At 40.6% G+C, this 26,477-nt stretch overlaps 1 protein-coding gene across 3 annotated transcripts in view; it reads left to right on the top strand.

The window, feature by feature from the left end:
* The first annotated feature begins 5,429 nt into the window (after positions 1-5,429).
* Positions 5,430-26,477, top strand: part of SASH1 (SAM and SH3 domain containing 1) — a 120,218-nt gene continuing 99,170 nt past the window's right edge. For all 3 annotated transcript variants that reach the window (XM_026845467.1, XM_026845471.1, XM_026845466.1), the window contains exons 1-2: positions 5,430-5,449; positions 24,148-24,276. In XM_026845467.1, the coding sequence (XP_026701268.1) occupies positions 24,232-24,276 (45 nt within the window). In that variant the 5' untranslated portion in view covers positions 5,430-5,449; positions 24,148-24,231. The remainder of the gene's footprint in view (positions 5,450-24,147; positions 24,277-26,477) is intronic.

The following is a 26,477-nucleotide window of genomic DNA, read 5'->3' as shown; positions in this document are numbered from 1 at the left end:
CCGTCCAGCAGCGCTGCCCGGTTGCGCTCCCGGGTGCCAGGTTTGGAGCATTTCTTCCCCATAGTTTTTTTGGAAGGGAGTTGCTCGGTTACGGCCCGTGGAGTTTCTGGGCTGGTGATCTTCTGGGGAGGGACTAATCCTCGTAATTCACTGGTTACAAACAAAAGAGATGGCCCCAGTAACAAGGGCTCAAGGAATTATCTTTAGTGGGCACGTAGCATACCGACAGGACGGACTAGATGGCAAACAGAAGTACAGGAGGAGTCAATTCTTTATTTCTACTCGCAGCAGGAGGATAATATTTACTTTAGGTGCAAGATGATAATTACCGCAGAGGACTGCCACTCAGCAAAAAAACAAATACTTATGTTATATACTTACAGGAGCTGGCAGTTTTCCAGTGATACAGGAATGTGGTAATCAACAGCAGAGTGCCTGTTTATTCGTTTTAAAAGCAAGCCAATAGGCTTAATGCATATTAATTTTTGTTATTAACGTTTAACCAACAGACATTAAAGAATATTAAGAGAAACATCTTCTGGAGAACTTCTGAGGAATGTAACGAATGGTAAACCCATAGATTCTAATTCAGAAGCTTTACAGAATAGAACAGAGAATTTAATTAGCGGTTTATGCTGCAGGTTTTTTTTCTGAGTGGACTTTATTGTTAATATCCAAACTAAGATTAAAAAAATCTGCCCCACTTCTTCATAGATGCTCTCTATTGAGATGGCATTCAATTTAATAGCACCCGGCTGCGTACGCTCTCTCACTGTTAATGATTTTAATCTAAGAATGCAAGCAGAGTCAGTTCTGCCAGTTTGTAGGGAGCACACAGTTGGTACTTTATGAACAGTCTCTTTCTTTTTTTTTTTTTTTTTCTGGCAGGTTTCAGTACTGCATTTAGTAAGAGCAAAGTGCTATTGGATGCCTGGGAAGGAGTGTTTGAGGAGGCCAAACCAACAGCCTAGCCTGCTGGAGCTCAGTGCAGAATAAGATCTGATTCTCACACAGCTAATAATTTGAATAGGTTTCTTCTGGCTGTACAGGCTAGTTTCCTTCCTGGGAAAAGAGAGCTGTTTATTTTTTGTCTTCTAATAAAACTAAGCTAAAGTCATTTGTCTTTAGAATTGGTCTGCTTTGCAGGAAGGAATCATCTTGTAACTGTGAAGTTGCTGGTTTATATCAGTTGCAAACATCACCCGGCCCTGTTACCTTTTCTTACTGCAGTGTTTTGTGTTGCAACACAATTAGAAATACAAAAAGAAACCCTTGTGTTGGGTCTCAAATAATAACTTACCTGAGGGAAGACAGAAGTTCTTCTTGGTGCAAGCTGTCAGCTTTCTTCAGATTTGGGTTTTTAAAGACTTTCTAGTCTTTGTGTCTGCAAAATATATCTTAATACGAACTGAGTGTAGACTTAATTAGTGCTCTGTTCTTGTCTGAAGGCAAGGAAGAGGTAGTTCCAGTGCATTTGTGACTGCTTGTCTTTGTGGTACATAGAGCTTTGTCCCTTTCAAACCTGTGCTGTGAAAGACAAACAGTAAACTAGGTTTGTGGCTCCCAAATGGAAGGCTGTAGATGATTGCTCATGGTCCGTGAGGCCACAACAGTGGCCTGCATGGCTGACTTGACTTCTTTCGTGTTGTCGATTGAGAGTATGGGTCTTAAACTCCTGGGATTTACAGTAATTCATCATCTAAAATGTCTAGGGAGCACAGAGGTAAACACTGGAGTGGTTCACTGGGAACAGCTCTATGAACCAAGAAGTTGGTGCAGTGGTAGGCTGCCCAGGTTGGCTCTACAAACAGCTTGAAAACTATAAAAGGAATGCACTAGCAGGGGAGAAGAGAGAAGAGCCAGGATCTTGGGAGGGGAAACTAGAATGAAATGAAGAAAGAAGGTGATCATCAGAAGTTTGTTGATTGACTGGGAGAGAAAATTGCATTCTTAAGCAATGATCATAGGATGATGCAGGTTAGAAGGGACCTCAGGCAGCATCTAGCCTGACCTCGAGCTGCAGCAGGGAGAGCTGTGAGGCCAGGTGAGGTTGCTTGGGGCTTTATCCAGTCAGGTCTTGAAAACCTCCAGGGACAGAAACCACACAACCTCTCTGTGCAGCCTGTTCCACTGCTTCACTGTCCTTATGGTGAAAAAGATGTTTTTCATGAAAATGATGAAATGCCTGATTCTGTTCCCCTCATGCTGAGGAGTTACAGCAGTGGGGAGGAGGAGGGGAAGGTGTTGCCTTCCTCTGACTGGCTCTGCGGGAAGCCTTGTGGGGCATGGTGGTGGCTGTGGTGACGTCTCCTCTAGGTGCAGGTTTAGGAGGAGAGGCCGTGGGAGTCCACCCAGATGATACTTGGTACTGCAGTTCCTTAAAATACACATTCAGCCCCTCTCACTCAGCAGATCAATATATTTCATTGCTTGTGTACGTTTAGTTAGGTTCCTTAAAACAGGACCTTATTAGCAAGGACCTGTGATGGCAGATCCCAGGTCCGGAGGGGAAGCAAATACTTTTCAAGTGCTGCTTGTAAGCAGCATATTTTATGGACTTTGAAGTCACATAATAACACTCTTTCTTATACTTGACAAATATTGAGTGTACTTGCAGCTGTACTGGGATTTTGCTGAAGTAAATGTGACTTTTCCCTCTTGCACTTATTCTAATGAAGTATTCCATAAGTGCAGCTGTGGTATAAGCACCTCAAAGCTATTTGTGCTGTTAATGGAGCTCACTAGATAACATAATTATACTTAAAAGCTTTTGCTTAGTCTGTAGCAAGCACATGTTGAATGTACTGGTTAATTATAATTTGCAGTGTCTCAAAGCAACAATGGATGGTGGAAGTTTATTAAGGTTTTAGAAAGAGATTGCAGTAGGTGAATCATGAGTAATAACATAGAAATTCTCTGCATCCCCAAAACTCGACACCATAAAAAGGGATATTTTTGGCACAGAATCATACATTGATGTGGCAATTGCAAACTCTCTGTTGCTAAGAGTCTGAAGGTTTGTATGTGATGAGATTCGAGAACAAATTATAATATGAAGTGAAAATCATGAACTTTATTCTTTTAAAGATGTGTTTTCAAAACACAGGCTGTGAACAGTACAGGAAAAACACTCCAGTATCTGTTTTTAGGATATTCTAACTTCTTGCATAGCATGACTGGAACAGATATCTGGGTCAAATCGTGCCATTAATGAAATCATTGGCAAAACTGATCAGTTTTGATAGAGCAGGGATTTCACTAAAGAAAATGTCTATTTGTGAGAGGAAATTGTCTTCAGTGGCTAAAATGCCGAAGATACAGTGGAACTTGAAGAGATGCAATGAAATTAGAAGTCTCTCCAGCTCTTTATTTCAAAGTGATAGCTAGTTTCTTGTACCAAACTATTGAATAAATTATAAGAGCTGAAATAAAAGAAAATTCTTCATTTTTGGTAATATTTTTCACTTATGCTAAGAGAAAGCTGGTGTTTTCCCACCATCTGCTGTTAGCTAAAGAGAACAGTCTTTTGAGGACAATAAAGCTCATTTGGGTTTGTACTGGGAGCCCTAATATTTACATACATAATCTGTTTTGCTTTCTGTGTTTCAGTGACTATTTGAATTTCTTATCAAAGTAATAAAGAAACAAACTGAAAGAGAGAAAGATGCTAGCTGATAATACTGCTGTGATAACACGTAATTACATACTGGCTAACATAGTTTGGGGGAAGGAGTTTGATATTAAGCCAGGGAGCATGGATATCTGGAGAGATTGGAAAGTAGATCCCTGACCGATAAAAGCAGGAGGAGGACTGCCAGGAGGAGTTGTGGCAACTTACACCAGCTGCAGATTTCTCCCGGGATTGCTCTTCCTTAAGCCATCGTTATGCTGTGACCTCCTGTGGAAATCTCTCTACTCCATTGCTATCTGTATCTTGTTTGGGCAATTCAGTTTCCCCGATGTCTGCTTGGCACCAAAAGGCCATTTCAGCTGAAGCCATCGGTGCTCTGTATGGCTCTGTGGAAAAGTGCAGACAACTGAATAGCTGTTCCAGGTAGAATGTGCTTTTGAAAACGCAATATGCTTGTTTTTTTCTGATTTTTGTTGACATGTTGACAAAATGGTTGTGGCACGGTTAGCTCAAAAAGCACTGTGGGATATTCTGATTCTAAACATTTTTGTTTTGACTTTTACTTTGGACTGCATTTTTAAAGCATATCCCAGGTGCAACAGTGAGGATAAACCTAGAAGGCCTGGTCTCTGCTTTTCAAACTAGCAGGTATTGTTTTTTCTGTTTTACAAAACTGTGGAGAAGATCTTATAATAAATCAAAACAGAATGACTGACTGTCAGTTTCGGTGTTTTATATTTTAAACTTAACCCGTTGCATCTCCATTCCCTCTTGTCTCCATGTGCTGTTACGCCTAGCAATGCTAATCCCTTTATGAAGAAAGACAGCTCGTAGAGATAACCTTTGGTCTAGGCTTTTTCTTGCACGTCAGGTCACATAAAACAGATGTCTTCATCAGAGAGTTTAGTCCCTGCAAGCCCATATGCAGTCAGGAATGCGTAGGTTCTGGTTCTCTCTTCATTTGTTCTTGAAAGCAAACTCCCATGTTTCCCTGGCCTTTGAATTACAGAGGAAAAAGTAGGGAAGATTTTTATATACCTGTTCTTTGTCTGCTATGAACTGCTCTTCGCTAGAGAGTAACTATAAATTAATGGTAAACTTGAATCTTGGTGATAAAATTTTTACTTTCCAGTGTGTTGCTGCTTTGCTGTGAATACCAGCTCCATAATTGATATTTGGAAATACAATTTTTCTTTTTTTTTTCACATTTTGAAAGTCAAACAACCAAGCTCTCTTGTCTTTTAAGAGCAGTGGAATACCAGATTGCCAGACTTTGCCTGTAATGCTGACTCCTTCCTTTTGTAGATATGAAAAAATGGAGCCTCTAAACAGAAAGAAAATGTGAAAATTAGTGTGGAAAATGCAAGTGTTGCACATGCAGGACAATAAGCATTTAAAGAAATCTTATTATGTAGAATGCAATGTATTATTCTACAGATGTTGGTTACTATTTTCTGTAGTCAGGTTAAAAACTTATTTTTAGCGTATCTCAGAGCAAATGACACTTGACAGAACTAGATAATAGTTAACTTATTCTGATGCTGTCTAGAAAACAATGTAAATTAGTGGCGATTGCAGGAGATGCTGTGCAAACAGACGCGCAGAGATACTAAACTGCATGAGCCAAGTGGAGGGACCGACACACGGCTGAGCGGGGTCACTGCTGTGTGGGTGCAGGGCCAGGGACAGATGAAATGGGCAGTGCCTGGGGCAAGAGTTAGAGGGGAGAAAGGATTTCCCTCTGCTTCCAGCCCCTGGTTGAACTGCTCCAGCTTGGGCCCTGGACTCGGCTCCTTCAGGACTTCTATCCCTTAAGAGGTGGCATGGTGGAGGAGAGGATGCTGGTGCGCCTAGCCCTGCTGCCTGTGCCTTCCCCGGTTTCCCTCCATCATTTGGAGTCTCTGGTTGTAGCTTTTCTTTCATGCAGCAGCAGCACAGGCTTTTTCCTTTTCTGCTTACCCCATTGTCATGGTATCAATGGTTGTAGAGCACATGTTGTGCTCAGACTTCAGGAGGTTCAGTAACACAGGATGAATAAGAATTTCTTTTTAATGACCCAGCAAAGTGATTTATCACAATACCTGTTTTAACATAAAATGCTGCTAATAATTTTCCTCTTTGCCGTTGCATGACTCGGGCAATGACTAATGAACATGCTGCTTTGTCTCTTGCCATTATTGGCAGTGGGAGGAGGAGGGAGGTGGTGGTTGTGACTGTGGGAATGCTGAGGTGGCTTTGCAAGAATTTAGATTCCAGGTTTTTAATGAAGAAATTAACAAAAAGAGGAATGGGGTTCAATGTGTGCAAGTCTGTAAAAAATAAGTTTCTGCTATAAAAGCATATTCTCTATTAAAGAAGCATGTAGACACATGTTGTGTGATTAGATAAAGAGGTAAGAAGGGCTTTTGTTTCTCATTGTTGTCAAGAAAATTAACTGTCCCACTGGCAGGAAGAAATTACAACACAATTCACTGAAACACATTTGAAACCAGGAGTTCACAACACAGATTTCCATTGTGGAAAATAACTACTCTAAAAATAAAAGAAGCTGCCCCCACCACAGCACAGTAGCTGTGGTGTGGGTCAGGTGTGGGCCTCGAGCTCTGCTTTGATCTTCTTGAGGTGAGGGGAACACTTTTCCTGCCTTACGGTAATAGCAGACCTTTCTTGTCTACTGCCATGTTTTGAAGCACAAAGCTGTAAAGTGCTGTGTTTATCTGAACTAAGATTAGTATGATAAAATACTTAATGTTTTAAGTTTTAATGGCACCTGGATAAGCATTGTTGAGCTGCGTTTGAGGCACGTTTCCTGTGAAGAGTTTAAAATTGAGAGTGGGGATTGTATAACCTATCTGGAAAACAGTTTTAAGCAGAGTATAACTGGAAAATTAGATGGACAAGCTTAAGAATATAATACACTGTTTTATAAATCACACTTTCAGAGTCATATGATAAATTGGAGAACTGCTTCCTAATATCCATGTAGCAATTTGAGTGCGATCTGGTTGGAGTGCTCTTGTGGGTCTGCTCTGCTACAAGCCCATTAGATTTTGCTGATTTGACTTTCCTGTGGCCCTGCTGAACATGGGGATATGCTGTTGAGACTGGTGTACGTGATCAGGCCTCCGGATGGAAAAAATAGTTGCTCTTATGTGCATGGATAAACACACACATTGAAGCTTACAAGCATGGTAATATAATTATCAGGAGTATAAATACATCCTTTTCTGTTTCATTATTGTCACTGTACTTATGATGATATGCAATGCTTTTTGCTCTTTGATAACAGCATGCTAAACTTTTGTGTCTCAGTGTTCTTCACCTTCAGTATATTCTGTGTGTGTAGGAGTGTGTGTGTAAAGGAGATTAGGTAACTATTTAATACAATAATAAAAGCAATATTTTGAAAGCTTTGCAGTGAGCATGACGAGAGTCAATAGATGGTAATGAAAACAGTACCATGCTTGTTAAGATATTAAATTGAGAATACATGAGTAATGATTGTGGGACGCTCAGAACAGTCTCACTTGCAGCTGAAGATGTTTTGTGCTGTGCTGATGGGTATGACGGAAACAAAAGATGAAGAAAAGAACAAAAGATAAAGGGTGTAATTTCTGCCCTGTTTACATAAAAACTTAATGAGCCTAAGGCACAAGGTTTGTTTATACTGGAGCAGTGTGTGGCCCCTAAGTTTTCAACAAGAAAGGAAAAAGCAACTTTTGTCATTCGTTCACAAGTTCAGATCAGTTGAGCCTCCTGGTCCTTTCAGTGTCAGCACTGAGTCAGCCCTGCTGTGCAGAGGTTGCTCTCTGTTTGACCGTAACCCAGTGTGACTCGAGGGAAGAAAAAATGCATTTGAGAGCACTTATCATGAGAGCTCATTGCACCACGGTGGCACTGTTGAAAGTTCTTTCAGTGAGTGTACATCCACAGCTGGAGCTTGGGTGAAAACACATGCTAAGGCTGATTGCATACCATTGCACACACTTCAGGAAAAATTTTAAGCTTTTAAAGTATTTTGCTTGCCAGGGTAATACCTTACTGGTCATAATATGTACCTCTAGAAGTGGTATGTCACTGCTGTAGAATCTGTGTTTCTTATGCACTTACAACTGGGGAGATGTTTGGATGTTTGTGTTCTGTCTGTGTTTATTATCTCTGTTTATCTGCTACAGTTCTGAAATACATTTATCCTCTTCAGATCTTGTGCTTGCAGTCTTCCAGCAGGAGCTTCCATCTATTCCAACTCAGCTGAAAGGGGTTTTTTACACCAGAAATTTCTAGTGCGATTCTAGGGATGGAGTGCAAATTGATAATACTTTCTGCTTCTAAATTGAGGTTCATCTCTTTTCACCATCCCTGTTAGACATATTTCATAGTTATCAATATCACTACATAAACTTAAACGTAGTCTTCAGTTATGCAGAATAATTTTTAATACTTGTGGGGTTTGGAGCTTTCAGTGGTTGGCCAGCTTTGTGCAGTAGCTCTCAAAGCTGACGATAAATGCTCTCCATTGAAACTGAAATGTATACTCTGTGAGGATGCAAATAAGAAAAATCCTGTTGTATACATAAGCGTATTCATATTCATACATAATACGCACCACAACCTGCAGGTCGTGATTTCCACTCCATTATTAGGCTTTCTCACCTTAGAATTCATAAATAACCATTGTAAAACGAGAAAAGGTAGGGATAGACTGCATATTGTATGTCAGTCAGTTTCTGTCTTCAAGTTTCCATCTTCAAGGTGATTTTATGTTTGGGCTTCAGAAACGTGATGCTTCAGAGTGTGTTCTGGGAGTATGTCACATTTTATACAAAAGTTGGGGGAAACAGATTTCCATGTGCAACATTTTATCAAAGGGCTAATAAAAATGTATTTGAAAACGAAAAAAACTGGTGAGGAAATTTCTAGTTGAGCAAGCAATCAAAAGCTCATGGTCCACTGTCACATTGGGGATACCAAGAAATACAGCAGTTGATGGGCACTAGCCATGTTTCTGACCTGTTCTTTGTTGGATTTACATGATGCTTCATGTCAGACCAAGGACTAATTAGGCTCAAAACAGGTATTTGCTTTGTGCTGTATCTCTGGCATATAAATGTGGGTTTCTTTCAGCACAGCAAACCCAGTGGGGGATCTCCACCACAGAAGCTGTTTGTGCTTCTGCTTTCCCTGAGGTCGCATGTGATTTGCTACTGATTTTGGTGGAAGGAAGAGCAGGCTGTGGTGGAGGCTGCTTATATCCCTTGAAAAATGTTGACAGAAGTAGTTCCAGGTACCACCCTGAAGGTGTGTAAGCAGTGGCCTTCGTCTGCGTGGCTGGAGCACTGGTGTAGCTGCAATAGCAGGCATCTCACTGTTACCCCCCTGGATGTGTTTCCTTAGGTCTGTCTCTTCATTTCACTGGAGAAAAAGGGCTGAGTAAAGGCAGATTTCCTGCTGGCAGGGCATGTTGTGAATCTGTACATGGCAAATTCTTTGGACGGTTTTCTCTGTTTTTACATACCATACATCTCTAAAGTTTCTCTGAGGTCATGTTTTCTTTATGGAGGAAAATGTCAAATTCCCGGTGTCTCCACTTAATTATCCAAATTTCTCTGTCAGTGTTCCAGCTTATATGTGGAAGATCCCACCTTGCTTGCCGTGCACTGTGCAAATAAAAATTGAAGGATGCTTTATTTTTGTTTTATTTTGTGATGATGTGTCCCTGTCAGTATTTGGAGACGTTTGGGATAAATGTCTGTTTTATTTCTTGTTTTATCAGTAGAGACTGCTCAGTTGTAGGTAGTACAAAATGGTTGTTAGCCCTTAAAAATTCTGTTTTTCTCTTTAATTACGGCTACTTTTCTTCTGAGTGTTTTGCAATGAGGCATGAAATGGAGTCTAATCCTGTGTCATTCTTCTTCACTGTGGTAGTATGTTCTGTTGTGTGTTGAAGGGATACTGGGACATGTTGGCTCAGTGAGGTATATAGTTTCTTGCTCAGCCCAGATCCGACAATGTATTGTTTGGATTTTGTGTCCAGGAGTGAGTATATACATGCAGATGGATAAACTTTGTAAAACCTAAGTTTTGCATGATAGCTATCTAAACTCAGGAAGTTAACAGAGAACATAAGGTCAAAGACTTAATCAAAATATTGGCATGACAATGAAGAATAGCTTCATACCACATATGGTGTGTGTTCATGCATAAATGAGAAGGGAAAAGGATGCTTCTGCATATCCTTGTTACAGATCTAGTCACGATGAGTCTCATTGGGTTTGGTCAGTGTGGAGGTTGAGTTCCGCGTTGCCAAAATTGAGAGAAAAGAAAGAGGTGGATGTTCTCCATGATGCTTTTTCTCTCTGATGGAATGGTATTTTCTTCAAGTAATCTTTGCCAAGTTACTTGTGGTTTTTAATCCTCATCTCAAATTTACTTAGAATACAAAAGATTGTACAAATTTTCATTTTTCATTTGCCAAACCTCATTACAACTACTGCAGAATGCTTACAGATAGTTATTTATTTTGTAAACTGCCATGAAAAAGAGAGGAGAGGGGGTAAAAAAAGGTGTGTTAGCTCCTCTTTGGCCCTTCTGCCTTTCCTGGGTAGATCTGTTGCTGTGTGGGTTTGAGCAGTTTAGAAGAAAAAAAAAAAAAAAACAAAAAACAAAACAACTTGAAAAAAGGATTGAGTGTTTTTTTTTCTACAGGCATACCTCTCTTAGGAAGATACCTCTCATATAAAGAGGAAGCAGAGGATGACAAGAGATGGAGGGGCAGTGACTCAGTATCCAGAATTGTATTTCTGTGGCTAGAAAAGTGCAAAGAGTCCCAGCTGAGAAGGGTAACTTGCAACTGCTAGGAAGAGGGATTTAGGAAAATCATGTGAAAGGAAGAATTGCTGCTTTCATGGCAGGAAATGGCTGGAGCACACACCAGGACCTTGGCAGGGGAAGGTCAGTGTGCAGGCTGGCTTTGGGGAGGCCCAGAGGAGGTGGCTGAACAGCGTGGACAGGCAGGGAGCATGTGGGAAGTAAATAATGGAGATTAAGCCTGGTTCAGAAATGACAGGGCTCACTTCAAGCGCTGAGTGTGTGTGTATATGTGTATATATATATATATATATATATATGGGAGAGCAAAGTAAGCCTTCATGTCTAGTTGGTTGCACCTTGTTTTGGTTTTGCTGAAAGACAATACAGACTATAGGTGGGTAACTGTTGATGTGCATATGAGTCATGTAACATTATGCTGTTCAGGTATTGCCCGCAGATGCTTTGAATGGGTAATTTGTAGCAAGAGGACTGGTTAGCTGAAACAGGCTGACGATGAGAGTGCGATTCACTATCTTGCTAGAGACAGTCTGATGCCCTGACACCCTCTTCACATGTAACTTGTTCTGAGCCAGTGTTTGCATTTCAGGTTGTACCTCAAGCTTTGGAGAGGTCATCACATCTGAAAACATGTGATTCTCCTTTCTTCTTGAGAGAGTCATAGAGCAAAATCTTTGTTTCCCTTCAGGTCTCGATTACTTATGCGTGAGGCAGCTTATTTATTATACCTCCTTTGATTTGAAACTGATAAATGTGCATACTGTGAAAAGTGGTGTAACATCTTCCTTTTGCTCAGAGAGCTCCCTGCTGGTTTTGTGGTGCTTCGGATGCATCCTGGTACATAGGTTGTCCTGCAGCTCTTGCTGAGTTCATGATTTGGTGTTCCCTGGGTCTGCAGTCTCTTCTTTCATCTCAAAAGCAGAGTCTGTGAGGAAACCCCTTCAGTGTTAGAGTTGCTTTTACAACTAGGTGAGATGTTTTTCTTTGGCATGACAACTCTCTTGACAAATGGTTAGTTAGTGGGATACTCTCCTTTTGATGTTCAAGTTGCTATGCATAGGGAAGTTGCTCAAGTGAGAACTTCACTTACCCTCCAAGTCCAAGTGTCCTTATTTACAGTTGTTGTCTTTCAACCTGTGGTTCAGGGCCTTGGGTCGGTCAGAACCAGTTAATGGGTTTTGTAGAGGCACACAATTTTTTGTGAGCTATACTGACACTGGGGTTCTGTCAGCTTCTGCTTTTTATTATCTGTTTAGCCATGTGGAGCTCTTCAAATTGTTTCATGCTTCTGTTCAAGGTGCACCTCTGATGTGCAACACTTGAGTAATGTATTCAGTCTCCAGTAAAAGCGACACAAAATCACAGAATATCTCAAGTTGGAAGGGACCCCTAAGGATCATAGAATCCAACTTCTCACAGGACTACCTAAAACTAAACCTTATGACTAAGAGCGTCATCCAGACACTCCATGAACTCTGACAGGCTTGGTGTTATGACTGCTGTCCTGGGGAGCCTTGTTCCAGTGACTGACCACCCTCTTAGTGAAGAACGTTTTCCTAGTGTCAGATCCAAACTTCCCCGGAGTCAGGTTCATTCCATGTCCTCATGTCTGTTACCAGTGGGCAGAGCCACTGGACTGACAGCACCCACAGGCTTAAGCACTTCCTTGAAACAAGAACATAGCATCCTGCTTATTGGGGAGCTTCTGTCAGTAATAAAGTGCATGTTGCTCCTTCAGAGGAATATGTGCTTGGAACACCTGGAAGATATGGCAACCACACAATTATTCGAGCCCAGACTCTGTAGGATTTGCTCTGTAGGTAGACAGAAATATTTCTCTTTTATTTGGGTAAGAGGCCTATTTAGCCTAATTAGGAAGTGTTTTGGCAATAGTGAAGCAGTATGAGCACATAAGAATGCAAAAAGCCCATCCTTACTGTACACAGATAAAGGGAAATGAGCAAATGAAATACAAGATCCCAGAGTATAAAGGATTATAAGCTGGCAAGAGATAGTTCTTATTGCTAGGTTGATATCCCAAATTGATATAAACATGACACCCTATGCAATCTGTGGTAGTTAAAAGATACGCATCTAAATAATATTAAAATAGATTCTTGCGTTTTTAAGACCCACTGGAGTGTAATTGTATTCAATTTAATTAAATGAACTGAAACCCCCTGATAACTCTGCATTACTGCTCCTAAATAAAACACTCTCCAAAGAGACTCAAGGTGTTTAGTTAAGGTGATAAAAAACCTGTGCCCAGGACCATGAAGTTTTGCATGAGCAGCTTTGTTTAGTTCATCTGTTGTGCTACCTACAGTGGTTGAGAGTGTGTGTTAACAGTGCTGTAGCTCTGCTAGAGTCAAAAACTGAGGCTTCACTCAAGTGCTTCAGGGCAGAGTCAGTCTTTCTGGTTTTACATACATTAGTATGAATGCGGGGTGTCTATTTGAACTAGCTTATTAATGCCACCCAAGAGTGGGAACCCCTCTGTGTCTGTGCCAGTGGTGGGCACCCAGTCCCCGCAGAAGCAAGGGTTTGTGGGGAAAGCACGGGCTGACAGGATGGGTGACATTGGGGTGGGGGGGCTGGGTGCAGCTTGCTTACAGGAGCTACAGGAAACCATTTCTTCTGCTCCTAAGATTACATGGAGAAACATGGATTGCTGCCATGCTCAATTATGGTTGTTTCCTTTCCCGGTAAAAGACGGCCCATCAGGAAGTGGTAGGAGTGGAGGCGAGGTTAGTCTCTGGGTAAGCAGAAGTGTTGGGTGTATCCTCCAGGCTGCAAGCTGCTGAATTTCTAGCAGAAAAAAAAAGTAAGAGTAGCACTTTATGAATGCAGTTTAAACGTCAACGTTCTGATTTTCCACAGCTGACACCTAGGCTGCCCTCTGTGCTTGCAGCAGTAAATCAAGGCCTGTGTCTCTGGGGCACTCAGTACTCTGTACCGCTGGGCGCAGCAACCAGGGTAACTGAATTCCTTATCTATTCCCAAAACAGGGTAGGGACCCTGTTGTGCCTTGATATGCAGAACAGTATTTTTTTTCATGCTTTGTAAAACTGGATTTTGGGGTGAAGGCAGATGCTTCAAGGTTCCCTTCCCCCATTCCAAAACCTTCACAAGGATAGCAGGAGAGTGCCTGTCTCTTTGAAGTAAGCTTCTTAAATGGCACATGTAGGAATAAGTCATTGTGCTTAACATCATACCCAACTTCATAGTAGCATAGTAACACTTCTAAATGTTGGGATGCTCATCACTAAGATGGGTCCTGGATGAATACAGGTGCAGTGTTGCCTCACAGCTCTTGCCACGTAAGTGCAGATGAGGCAATAGTCTTGTCCAGCCGGAAGGAACGTGGGGTGACTGCATCCCCGCTGGGCTTCCTAGGGCACAGGCTTCCCTGCAGTGAGAGGGCTGTGCTCTTTCCTCTGTTCACCAGTGGTTATAGCTGGGAGGAAGGTCCCATGCAGGATTCGGCTGATGAGCTGGTGATAAATTAGGGGAGGCATAGGATGCTCTCCTCCATCATTGGTGCATTCCTGAAGCCAGTACCACTGGCTTTCAGTGGGTCAGGGGAAGCTGCAGTCCTTAGGGAGGGCCAGGCAGGAGACCAATTCAGGATCTCAAGCCTGGCTCTCAAAGAGGGTGGGGGAAAAAACACCAAGCCCAGAGAAGCAGAAATAAAGGGGCAAGGAATGCGCAAAGGTACACTGAAGAATCAAGGGAAAGGGGCAGAGAGAACAGAGAAAGGTGAATAAGAAGGGGTTTTTGAATTTCCTTTTACTAGGCAAGGTATGTCCTCCTTGTGCCAAACTCTCTTGGTGAAAAGCATAGCAAAATTTAAGATAAAGATGGTTATTCACTACTACCATGGCTCTTGGAAAAATATATGAGTAGAGAGGAACAAAGGTCGGAGTAGATACTTCTTGCTGTCACTGGGGTTTTTATACAGCACCCAGCACAAGGTAGAATGAAATACCATTTCTTCCACAAAGAAGTTACAGGTTGTAAGAGCTGCTTAGTGTCAGGAAAGAAACCTAAACATTTCATAGGCCAAAACAAATTTAATGCATTTTATTTGGAGAAACTGTTTAAGGACCACCAAATTGGGTAAAGAATTATTTTGAGACAAGCAATTCTTTTGTCTTGGGTAGTGTGGTGACAGTTATATTTAATACTGTTGTTATGCCCCTCATGCATATACCTGCTAGGAACCTGTGTATATTGTGTCTCAGGCAGGAATTAACTTGAGCACTAAATATGTAGGGTATAGTGTGCTATAAAGGTTTTACTGTCATGTGTTGATGCAATAGAGATTCACAAATCCAGTGTTTAGTAAGTGCTTTCCTTACTGGTTTATGATGTTAAGATACTTCATTTACAGGATAAAAGGATTAGTTTAGAATAAAATCCCATACAGGAACAGAACATTAGTGTACTAGTAGACGGTATTAATATTCTGGATATTGTTCATGTATGGAGGCTGACTTACAGACAAATAGACTTGCAAAAACAGGAGAAAAATAATTGCCTATTCCTGAAATAAAATACCCTTCGAATACCTCTCAGCATACTCCAAAGAGTATGTTGATAGTGAAACCCTTATTTTACAGTAGTTTCTGACCTTTTTTTTTTCTTAGTTGAAAATGAAACCAGAATTTCATACAGCAGAATCATTGTTAGATAGGATCTCAGTACCTTTTGGTTCATTGACTTAGATTAGTGCATTTTATTGTTTCATTGTGTCTCACCGATATGTCCATCTATATGGGAATGCCCCTTAGTGGTTATTGGTACAAAGCAGAAACCAGTTTTGACTATGCTTTTTGTAGTAAAGCTTTGGCAGAAACATGACCAAAATTTGCTTTCTCTGAATCTACCATGTAACTTTGACACCTTGGGAAGTATAGTAAACCAGACTTGCTGAGCTTACACAGTTGTCCTGAGTTACCATTGTCTTCTCAATTTTTGTCTTTAAATATCCAGATTGTTGTGGTTTTTCTTTTCTTTACATGTTTTCTGTTTGATTTTTTTTTTCAGGCTCCTATTTTAATGGTTTGCTCACACCTCAGTTATGTAGACCCAAGTATCACAGATTTGTTTTTGTTACACTGTGTTACTACTAAATGTAAAAAAAGGCATTTTAATGAGACTTCCTTCGCTACTGCAGTTGATATGGCTAGCTCACTGGGATGAAGATGTATTTCATCATCCACTGAAGATGTTTGGCTTTTGCATGACTGTTTCATTAGATTTAAACATAAAGCCATCCTATGACACACGCTAAACTTTCCAATCTGAAACAAGAAATTCACCTCCATCTCCTTAGTGGTGCTTTAATTACATAGATGTTCATTTATCAATTCTTACCATTCTTCTGTTCACCATTTGCTTCTGTTTCAAGTGTCAGGATAGAAGTCCACTGCAGCTGGTGTGCATGAAGAGGCACATTTCCACTCAATTGGAGAAAAAGTCTCAGCAGACACAGTATGCAAAAGGAGGAGGCAGTGAGAGCAAGGGAAACAAAACTAATGGGAGGTGATGTCAGGTGCAGCTATTACATGGCTTAAGGAGTTGTTAACTTATTCTGCTTTACAAGCTGTCAATGATAACCTGTGCCTGACTGCTGACCAGCCTGGTGGGTCGCGGTGGCCTGGCAGGTATCAGGGCAGACAAGTGGTTTGAGTTACATTTTGATGAGGTTAGTGCAGATGGCCTCCGGGAAAGGAGGATAGAAGATAATATATTGTTATTAGGGAAGCTGGACATTAAGGGTGCTTTGAACTAACTTTTCATGAATAAAATTTGCATGTAGTCTTGTCTGTCAAGATAATGAGCATGTGAAAGAGCTGGTTCTACTTGTGATAAATACCTACTTTTTAAGTATGCTGGAATGCACATTTGCATAGATACAACTTTTCTGTTAGCATGCATATATATATATACACACACACACACACACATATGTTTTTATTTTTTACATAGAAGACTTCCTTGGTTGCATGCCAGGGAGAGAGATCTCAGTAGTGTGCTTTCAAATTGATTTTCATTTACAAAGGGAAAAGCATAAATCACACTCAGAATGCTTTTCCAGAGATGTTTTGTTACACCTTCTTCACAGACTTCAGGGCTTTACAGTGAAAAGTGAGGGGGAAAAAGATTATGGTGCTGCTGGTGAAGGAAATGCTTTATTTGCAGAATTTTGAAAAAGGGAAGAGTTTGTTTTGATGTAAAGATAGGACAAGGTTTCATATATATTAGAAAAAGCTTATATAGGTCTGTGGTTTAATATAAAGTTTCTGGGTCTATCGTGACAGTGCTCTGAACTTGATGGGCTGCGTCAGTTATTTCAGATAACTGCTGCAAAAGCTTTTATATCAAACTGTACCATTGTGCATTCTACTTATTGTACAGGATCTAGAAATGTTTTAACCATGCTGCAGAGAGATTGACACAGTTTTATTAGATCTATTTTTGTAACTGTCTGTAAAGCCGCATAGCTTAATGACTCAACCCTCAGATGCCATAAAAATTAATGGTAAGTCTTCTATTAAATCGGTCTGATCTGTATGTTCTCTTTGTTCTCACAGTGTCCAGCTATAGAGAGGTCAAGGGAACCATGACAACCCTTCAGCAGCCTCTAAAATAGCTGTTCTCAATATAAAAATGTCATGACTTCTACACTGAGTATTTTATGCCTTCCCCTGAATATCAAGACAAGCTTTGGACTGCCTGGCCTTGCGCTTCTGTCTCATTCACATTTCTGACCCTGCTGACTGTCAAGGCAGACTTTGAACCTGTTGCTTCATGGATAGTGGGATTGTTAGTTCTGCTGAATGGAAGATTGTCCTTTCCAAGCCCTAGGAAAAGAAGGGAGTGTTTCTCTAGCAGCTTGTTGGGTTTATTTTTAATGGCAACCATTTTGAAGCTAAGCCAGAAGGCAAAACATCAGCCTTATTCCTGGCAGAAATACATTGCTAGCAAGGGACAACTAAGAGGGTCAGAAATGTGTAACAGATACAATTATCATGAAGCTCAGCAGGTTTTCCTACAGATGCCTGTCCTCATTATGCAAGTCAGTAATACTGTAGCAAATGGAGATGCAAGCCAGAGATGTGCATGCAGGTTTGACTCTTCTGTTTTGAAAAGGTTTGGATCTGATTTAAATCTTCCTTCTTAGAAAGATCTGTGGAGGAACGTGAAACACAGTGTCTCTCTCAGATTAACTGCCTGTGTCTTGAATTCATGTATTAATATAATTTGCAGTGCAGGGAGGTACACTGGCAGTCCAAGGTTGCCTAGGGAAAGATGTACAAGTTTGTTGAGATTTTATGAGCCTGCATTAGGAAAAATATCTTAAAAAGAACTGGTATCTTACTCAGAATTGTCCCATGAAATCTAAGCATCTTTTGCTTTCCAGGTAAGCTAGTTCTGCTTAACTTTAAACATCTTGTAGGTTGCGTGCTGTGTAGATGAAGTCTTGCTGAAAACAGTGTGTTTGTTAGGCACAAACATGTTTGCCTTCAGCAGATGTTCTCATTTCACCACTTCATGGTCCCTCCTCCCTCTTACCCCTCTTCCCTCCTCAAAGAAGCCTGTTTGCTCTGGCCCACGTTCTGGCTTTCATTTGCGTACTTCTTACAGCTATCCAAACCAAAGGTATTATTGAAATGCAGGGTTGTGTTCCACAGATTTTTGGTAGGCGTCCCTGTTAAGATTGAACTGCCAGAAATAAGCTGCTAATGTTTACAGTGACTCTCCACACCGTAGTCCCGTGTTTCAGGCACGGAAATGGATTTTTCTCATCTCAGGCTGTGAAGGTCAAAACCGTGCCTTTGCCAGGGCATGATTGCAAAGTGTTGTGAAAGACCATCTTCCCTTTGTCTGTGCCCCTTCCACATACACTTATACTTTAATAGAAAAAAAGTCAGATTTGTTTGTTTGTTTTTTCCTCCCAGTATCTGACCTGTTCCTAACCTCCCAGTTCATGCATGTGCTATGGCCATGGCTGAAGTGGTTTTTAAGTTAGGAACTACCCAAGTTGAATTGTGTGCTGTAGTCTGCATTGCCATGTGCAGATGGAGACCTATCTGTCTTGCTAACCAAATGAGCTTGTAGTGCGCACAACTTTTTTACATTTTTGAGATTCATGCAGTTACATAAATTTCACCCAGTGGCTTGGAGAGTGAGCACTTATATCTGATAATCAAGACCTCTTTCCTGATGCTCCTAACATCTGCTGGAATAGGAGGAGAATATGCAGAAATATGCATTTTTTAATAATCTGAGATAGAAAGCTACAAACTCAAGTAGTTGTATTTTTGTTAGTTTTTTCTAAAACTCTTCATGGAAGTTTATTCAGAAAGTATGTATGCTGTGCCAGTGCCTAGTATTTAGGTTCGTTGAATGTATGCATTACTTTGCGAAGTCCATTATTCTTCCTTAGCTAATTGTGGTTTTATTTTATTACTATTATTGAAATATGAATGTAGTTTTACTTAATTTTATTGCCAGTAGAGCTCCCTGACAAAACATTTTTCTCTTTTACACTTTCAGATGTCAAATACAAAGGATTCTGCCAGTGTGCTAAACTAACTGATGTGCAGTGACCGATAAATCCTAACTTTATAATAAGTGTCAAATCACTCCAACTTTTCTTTGTAGTCACTTCATTAACAGGAATCCCGAAGGATTCCTTTGGTATTCACATGCATATCAGAACTAATTCTCTGAGAATTCCAGGGCAATTCATCATTTACTCTGTGCTTTATGATGCCAGAAAATGTTGCATGAATAAATTATAAGATGGCAATTTTGGAACATATTTGGCAATCAAAAATAGAAATGTGAGATAAGTTCTGGTTTCATTAGAATATTTTATTAAATCTTCATTTTACATTGAACACTTCAAAACTAGTGGGTTGTTTACTTTCCTGGCTATCAAAGTATCTTATGGAAAGGTCTTGGGCACTAGGGAAGTCTTAGGAGAAACATGTCATAACTTTTTACAAATAAATTAAAGCATTTCAGGAATGGTATTTCTGCTCAATATTTGTGTTGCTTAAGAATTTTTTCCACCAGGGAAGATCTGTGGGATTATATAGCTGGAACATTGCAGTTTGTATGGCAATAAACACAACTGGTGCAAAGCAGTCTTTGTAGTTAGGCTTTGCTTAACTGTTAACTTTGTAACAAAACGAGAAAGAGTTTATTAAGAGGTGTTGGTTTTAAAAATGTTACTGACCTGAAGCAGTTAAGAGCACATCTGTGACTACTGAATTACAGGTACATTAGTAAAAACAACCTTGAAAACTATGTCTTTTTTTCATTACTCGCATAAGCTGTTTCAAATATGGGACCAGTCTATGTCAAAATAGGACATAGTGGCACATAACTGAAGGCTTATTATAAATTGCATTAGCTTATTATTTTTGGTATCAAATAGCTGTATGCTTGTTCCTACCTATGAAACTAAAATGGCAGCCCGTGTTTGTTTAGACCCTGTTGTATTAGTATTGGAATCAAGCTCACAGAGTGGGGCTATTAATAAGGAACAAGAGGAATGAACAAACAGATGGATTTAGACTTTTTTCTATTATCTTAGAAATCCTCTAGGTTTTGGCTTCTATATGAAAGCAAGAAAGTAAAAGGAAATTACGAAAATTAATATTGACTCTTTTTCTTTATGCACCGGAGTGAAATATTTTTAAAATGTTAAAAATTAATTATGAATGCTTTTATTGTTCCATATTAATAATGCTAGGGTTTTTTTAAAAACATTTTAGACAATTCCTTTGACTCTTTGTAAGGGAATGAATGACTTCTCAAGCTGGAGCTAATGTTTTGCATATGAATATTTTTAAAATATGCAACTTGAACACAAAATAGAAAGACAAAGCACCCTGGTGGTGGTTTTGTGTGAGACAGTTTAGAACTGTTTGGAGAAGTAGGGGGGTCAGTTTAATGAATAAACAGACAAAATGCCATAGTTCGAAATTAATCTTCTGATTAGTTGTACTTGAGGTTTGATGATATTTAAAGTAGGTCTCCTTGGCCATTATCAGTGCAGCAGAAAAATGAAGCATCATCTTATTTTTAGATTTGCCATGTTTTTAATAGTGCTTGAAGAATAAAGGAAGAGAATGGAGATAACTATATGTAGGGATTACATTTGAGGCAATATAAATCAGATATACAATCCTGTGTTAAGTTATGACTATATTTCCTCACCTGTAATATGTGAGGATGCTGTGGGGTGTGAAATACTTGCTCTCTTTGGCTTGGGTTGATTTGTCTATCTGAGTTTCTTTTGACAAAAGTAATGCTTTCTGGATACTCGCACACAAAGTCATAAAAGAAACTCTTTGCCACAGAGACAAATGATTCAATCAGCATCTTCCACTACAACTTCCTGGCAAGCTGAGATGCCAATGCAGGTGTTTGTATTTTTGTTCTCATTTTTTGAAGCTAGAGATTTCAAACCCCAAAGCTGTCCTTATGTAGTTAGGAGGGCTTTTGTGGAGTGGCAAACTTGTAAAACTAGCTGCCATCAGTCTGGTAACCCAGCAAAAGTGTATGGCAGGGTTGCAGTGAGTGCAAGATCTTGTGATTCTTCTGTTCCTTCATATTTTTTTTGGACATTAAGCTTGCTTTCACGCAGGACTAGTCCTCCCCAGATTGCTGGCATGAGCTGTATTTGGAGTGTAGCCCCTGATGTGAGTCCTGAGCATTGACAACAATCCCTTCTGTCAGTCGGGCAGGCTGGTGCTTGCAGCTTGACTTTTCTGGACGTTGCGGCACTGGCGGACTTGTGAATAGGCCTTTCTTCCCAGCCACGTGCTTGCAGGCGGTGGGGCCACCCATGTTCTGCGGGCTTTAATTGGGGTGCTGCAATCAAGCTAATTTTGCTCTAGGGACAGTCACAAGCCTTCAACCTTGTAGAGACCACTTTTTAAAAAACAACAGTGAACTGCACTCCAGCATAAGTGAAAAATGCACACTTGTTCAGCTTTGATCCATTTTGCAGCACCCTTGCTCTTCTGTCAGCAGTCCATGACTGCGGACCTGAGGAGGTGTGAGAAAGGGCATGGAGCAGTGTTGGAGCATACAGCAATCCTCACCTCTGCTCCACCCGGCTCTCAGCTGAGCTGAAGTTCACAGGATATGTTTGGGTTTGAGTATATCACTCAGTTTCAGAGCTGTGACTTTACCTTCACAAGTCATACCTATTTCTGAGCAGGTTTATTAATGGTTTCCAGAACTGAGAGAGTAGATAGACTGATAAAGTAAATAGGCAGATTTCATATTGCTCTAATAAAATGAGGGTTTCATGTCTTGATCTTCTATCATTAATGTTTCCAGCTCATATACTCTTAACTGTCAAAGCTTATCAAGGAATGAACAGACTCTGGCAAGGGAAGATACTCCAGAGTGGGAATTTTTGGTAACCCTTAGGGATGTTTGTTATGATGGAGTGGCTGGGATTCAGATGTCATGTCATCTCTTTGGAAATCATACAGATTTTCTTTTTAACAGCCTGCAATAAGAAGCAAGCAAAAGAAGGTTAAAATTTGGAGTTGCTTTTTCTGTTTGGTGTTCTTTTTTCTCCAGCACTGCAGCACTAGTTATCCCTACTGAGTGTGCAAACCTTGTGAAAGCAGCCTGCTGCGTACGCGGGATCAGCAGGTGTGCCCTCAGCCACCAGTTGCACAGTCAGAGGTGTGGAGTTTGTGGCATAGGTGGAGAGTCAAAGTTTCTTCCTCATCTTGTTGGGAAATGGTGGATGGCAAGGAGGTGGCTGGAGGAAGATGCATGCCCACTGCCTGCTGATCCAGTAGCACTGCTGCTCTGTTGAAAGGCAGGGTAGCACTGTTGAACTCTCAGAGATGATGCTGTTCCCGTCCTCATAAACTATACACTTGCTTAGCATAGTGGAAAGTTGTTCGGAGCTCTGGGAAGTCTGAAGTTCTGAGAAGTGTATTTTCATTAAGGCAGCCAATCCTTTAGCGTTTGAAACATCTTCTGTTTGATATCTTTGGCAGGTTGATAGATAGGAAATACAGTAAAAAATACATAGGTATGTATAGAGGAGGGTGTGTGTATAGATACATATTTAGTGTAGTTACTTTGCTTTTGCTGCTCCAACAAATGACGTGCAAGTTGTTTTCCACCTGTACTGTACACAGTAGTCTTAAACTTCAACCTGTTCTGAATTTTGGGAACGTGAGCTCTACAGAACTTTCTGGGGAATTTGAGTAACCTGTCGCACATGTGGAACTGTACTTTAAAAAAGTAGAGTGTGTTTCACAGAGTCTGAGGTTTAATAGGCTTTCACTTTGATTTGAACTGGAATGTTTTTTCCAGTTCTCTGGAAGTGATACTTCATTAAGACAGATCTGCCTCTTCAGCATAGTCAGGAACCCTGAGAGCAGGACCACAAGCTTATTTCCAAATGGCAACAGCTTCAGTAAGGTGTGGTTTCTAGTTTAAAGATTTCCCCCTAGCTCTTATGCTAAAACTCTGCATTGCAACTTATGTATATTATTAGCATGATTATTTTAAAATTATTTCTCAATTGCTTAGTTCTTTCTTAATATTCAAGACATAATTTTGTATGTGTTTGTATGCATTGTTAACAGCAAGAGTGAAATAACACTCTTCAGTGTATTCTTGTTCTCTCAGAATATGAACAAAGTAAAGATTGTTACCTTTTAAAGAAGGTATACAATAATGTATATGCTCATTCATAACTTAGACTAATAGAGAAACAAAATTATTCCATCCCATCTTTTGGACTTATTTTAAGTGGGTTGCATATTGTACCAAAAATACTGTCAATTCACCCTGCCCATCCCCTCACTCTGCCTTCTATGGCATACATATCTGAAGTCTAGAAGGATTTCTCATGCCATTTAAAACCCAGCCTGTTTTGGGGGGTTTTTTGTTTGTATGTTTTCCTTGTTTATCCATAATTTTAAGAGCACTAATTTTGACTGTAATTGAGAGATTATTACAATTAGATTCCTGGCTATAGCCATTTTATTAAAAGGATAGCGATCCTGCCTAGCAAAGCAGACATCTGGGACTGAGCAAACCATATTTGCACCTCCAGTATATCTTAAAAGACCAACTGACAGAGTGTCTTTGTGAGTGGTATAAACTCGCTGGTTAAAGTCATTTGGCTGGAATTGTTTGCAGTCTGGCTGCTTGCTTATAAGCAAGAAGTTTAATATTTTAAATTGGTATTAGTCATTGTCAAGGAAAGCAGGGCTACTCCCAAGTAAATAAGGTCAGTGAAACATATGTAATGACTGATTATTGGATGAGTGGGCAGCTGTCTGGGAGAACCAGATGGAATATGAATATATGTGGGTGGGAGGGAATTGAGGCAGATAGCGCCTGGGGTTATGTTCTGCGACTGTGTGTTGCTGTCCTTGCCTTCTCCCTTTGTGTAGGAATTAGCAAGGTCCTACCTGCTTTTGAGGAGCTACTGTGGTACTGCAGTTCCTGACTGTTCTTACATTTTAGTATGCTTGGGGCTAGGGATTGGGAGGATGACCCAAGAGCTGTGTGCTAGATGTGCTGCAGGGAGAGGGTCTCCCACAGAGTTGTGGTGTTACCTTTAAATAAGAATTTTAAAATCAGTTAACCTCTTTCTTTTTGTTTTGTCTCCACCGTAGGATGGGTCACTGGGAAATATTGATGACCTGGCACAGCAGTATGCAGACTACTATAACACGTGCTTCACAGATGTGTGTGAGAGGATGGAAGAGCTGCGCAAGCGGAGGGTTTCCCAAGACCTTGATATGGTATGTAGAGAAGTTATGACTTTATTAACAAATGATTGCTATTCTTGCCCCAGATGAAGAATCAGTATTTCAGCTTGAAGAGTTCTACCCAGGGAAATAACTCTATGTGGATGTGTCCAGGCACACAAATGTTTCAGCCAACTCAATTAAACACTTGGAAATTAGCAGGATTAGGATTTTTTTCTAGGTATTTGTTATGATTCATTAAGACTTGAAGCCTGTGTTTCTTAGTTCTTTAATTAGAATGCTTTTTGCTTACACGCATTTGCTTGCAAGTCTCAACTCTGGAATGCAAGGTGAAGTCTGACAAAAGCATTGTTTCTTTGCCCCAAGATGCTCCCAATGTGAGCACAACGAAACTGTGTGCTGTTTTTCAGTTGCACTGTACAAACTATTGAAATACTGCTTGTCAGAACTCCAAGGTGCAAATACTGGTTTCAGGCTCCCAAACGTGAGTAATCTTCAAGTCTGTGAGCCCCTTTCCTTTACTACACATTACAGAACCTGGAGCAGGAGGCATGGGGTCACTGAGTCCTTCAGTCTCTAAGGGACCTCAGGAGATCTGTAATTCAACCTTTGGCTCAAAGCAGTGTCAACAGTGAATTCAAAACAGGTTGCACAGGACTTTATCTGACTTAGTTTGAAGACCTTCAAGGATAGAGGCTTTGCAGTCTCTCAGCAACCTGTTGTACTACTTCACTGTCTTTATAGTGAACTTCACTTTTTTTCCTGATATTCCATGAGAGAACCCCTATGGAAATTTATATCTGTTGTCTCTCATTCTCGTGCCATGCACCACTGTGTAAAACTAGGCTCCATCTTTTTTATGACCTCCCCATAGGTACCAAGCAGGCTGCCAGTAGGTTTCCTTGAAGCTGTCTTTTCTCCAAGCTGAATCTCCCAGCTCTTCTTTCAGGAAAAGGGCTCAAGTGATTGAGCACGTTGGTGTCCCTCCCCTGGGTTTATTCAAGTTTATCGATGCCTGCCTAGCATACAGAACTGCAGAACTAGAGATAGTGGTCCAAGAATGTCCTGACAGGTGCCAGGGAAAGGGGAAGAATCGCTTCTCTTGATCTCCTGGCTACACTGCTGTTGACAGGGTGTGGGATGCTGCTGGCTCGTGCTAAGCTTAGTGTCCCCTAAGCCTTTTCTGCAGAGCAGGCTGGCCCAATCAGTCAGTCCAGCCTGTGCCAGTGCATAGGCTTCTCCTCAGGAGCAGGACTCTACATTTGTCCAAGTTGAATTTCATGAGGTTCCTGCCCAGCCACTGAATGGCAGCCCTGCCCTCAGGCATATTGACCGCAGCCGGAGGTGGACATCATCCATTACCAGGAGTGCCCTTTATTTCCTCCTTAGGTTTCTAACAGAGTAGGCGCCTGCACTACTCTGCTTGTAACTGGCCTCCAAGTATGTCACATGAAAAACTACTCTTAAAGCCCAGCTACACAGTTTTTCACCATGCAGTTGCGTAGGCTCCCTGGGGAGTCCTGCTTTAGCCAAAACTAATCTATATGCAGCTCATCTCCATACCTCATTTTTGTTATGTTTAAGAAGGAACCTCTTAGGACGCCTGTCACAAGAACATGTGTTTTCACTTGCTGGACAGTTTCCTTATTGTCCTGTAACATTAGTAAATCTTTATTGCTATGTAGAGTCTGTATGTATTTATTACTGATTGCTGGGCTTTTTTTCATTGTAAAGTTTGTTAGTTTTCTTAACATTCATAAAAATCATCTGTGACAGAAAAAAATCTTTTAGGTCTGCTTTGTTAGGTCTTCAGTGTTAAATTTGTGTTTCTCAATTGAATTGTATGTTTTTACATACAGACTTAGATATATTTCCTTCAAGTCTTGTCTCACAGAAAACAGGTTAGTGAAGGAATTTTTTTTTTTTTTTTTTTTTTTTTGGTCACTTAAGGTTTTGCTGTAGTGGTTACTTTTTGTATAACATCTATAGAAGCTCATAACCAAAGTATGGTTAATACCTCTGCTGTGGAAGAAACAGCATGGGATCTGATCACAGTTCTGCAGTTCCTCTACAAGATCAAATCCTTTAAGACAAATATGGGAGCTGAAGTTGTGTCATTATGTCTTCTACCGTTGCTTTCCCAGATCCTAGCACTGAGTAGCAGCAGGGAGTGGCTTGTGTCCTTTCTGTAGCAGCTGTACATGATGATGTGGATTACTTTAGGCTACTTTCTT

The sequence above is a fragment of the Athene cunicularia genome (assembly GCF_003259725.1).
Source record: "Athene cunicularia isolate RWA chromosome 3 unlocalized genomic scaffold, athCun1 chr3_part1, whole genome shotgun sequence".
NCBI classification, from domain to species: domain Eukaryota; kingdom Metazoa; phylum Chordata; class Aves; order Strigiformes; family Strigidae; genus Athene; species Athene cunicularia.
Note: the sequence above shows the minus strand (reverse complement) of the source record. Positions and strands in the feature narration are given on the sequence as shown.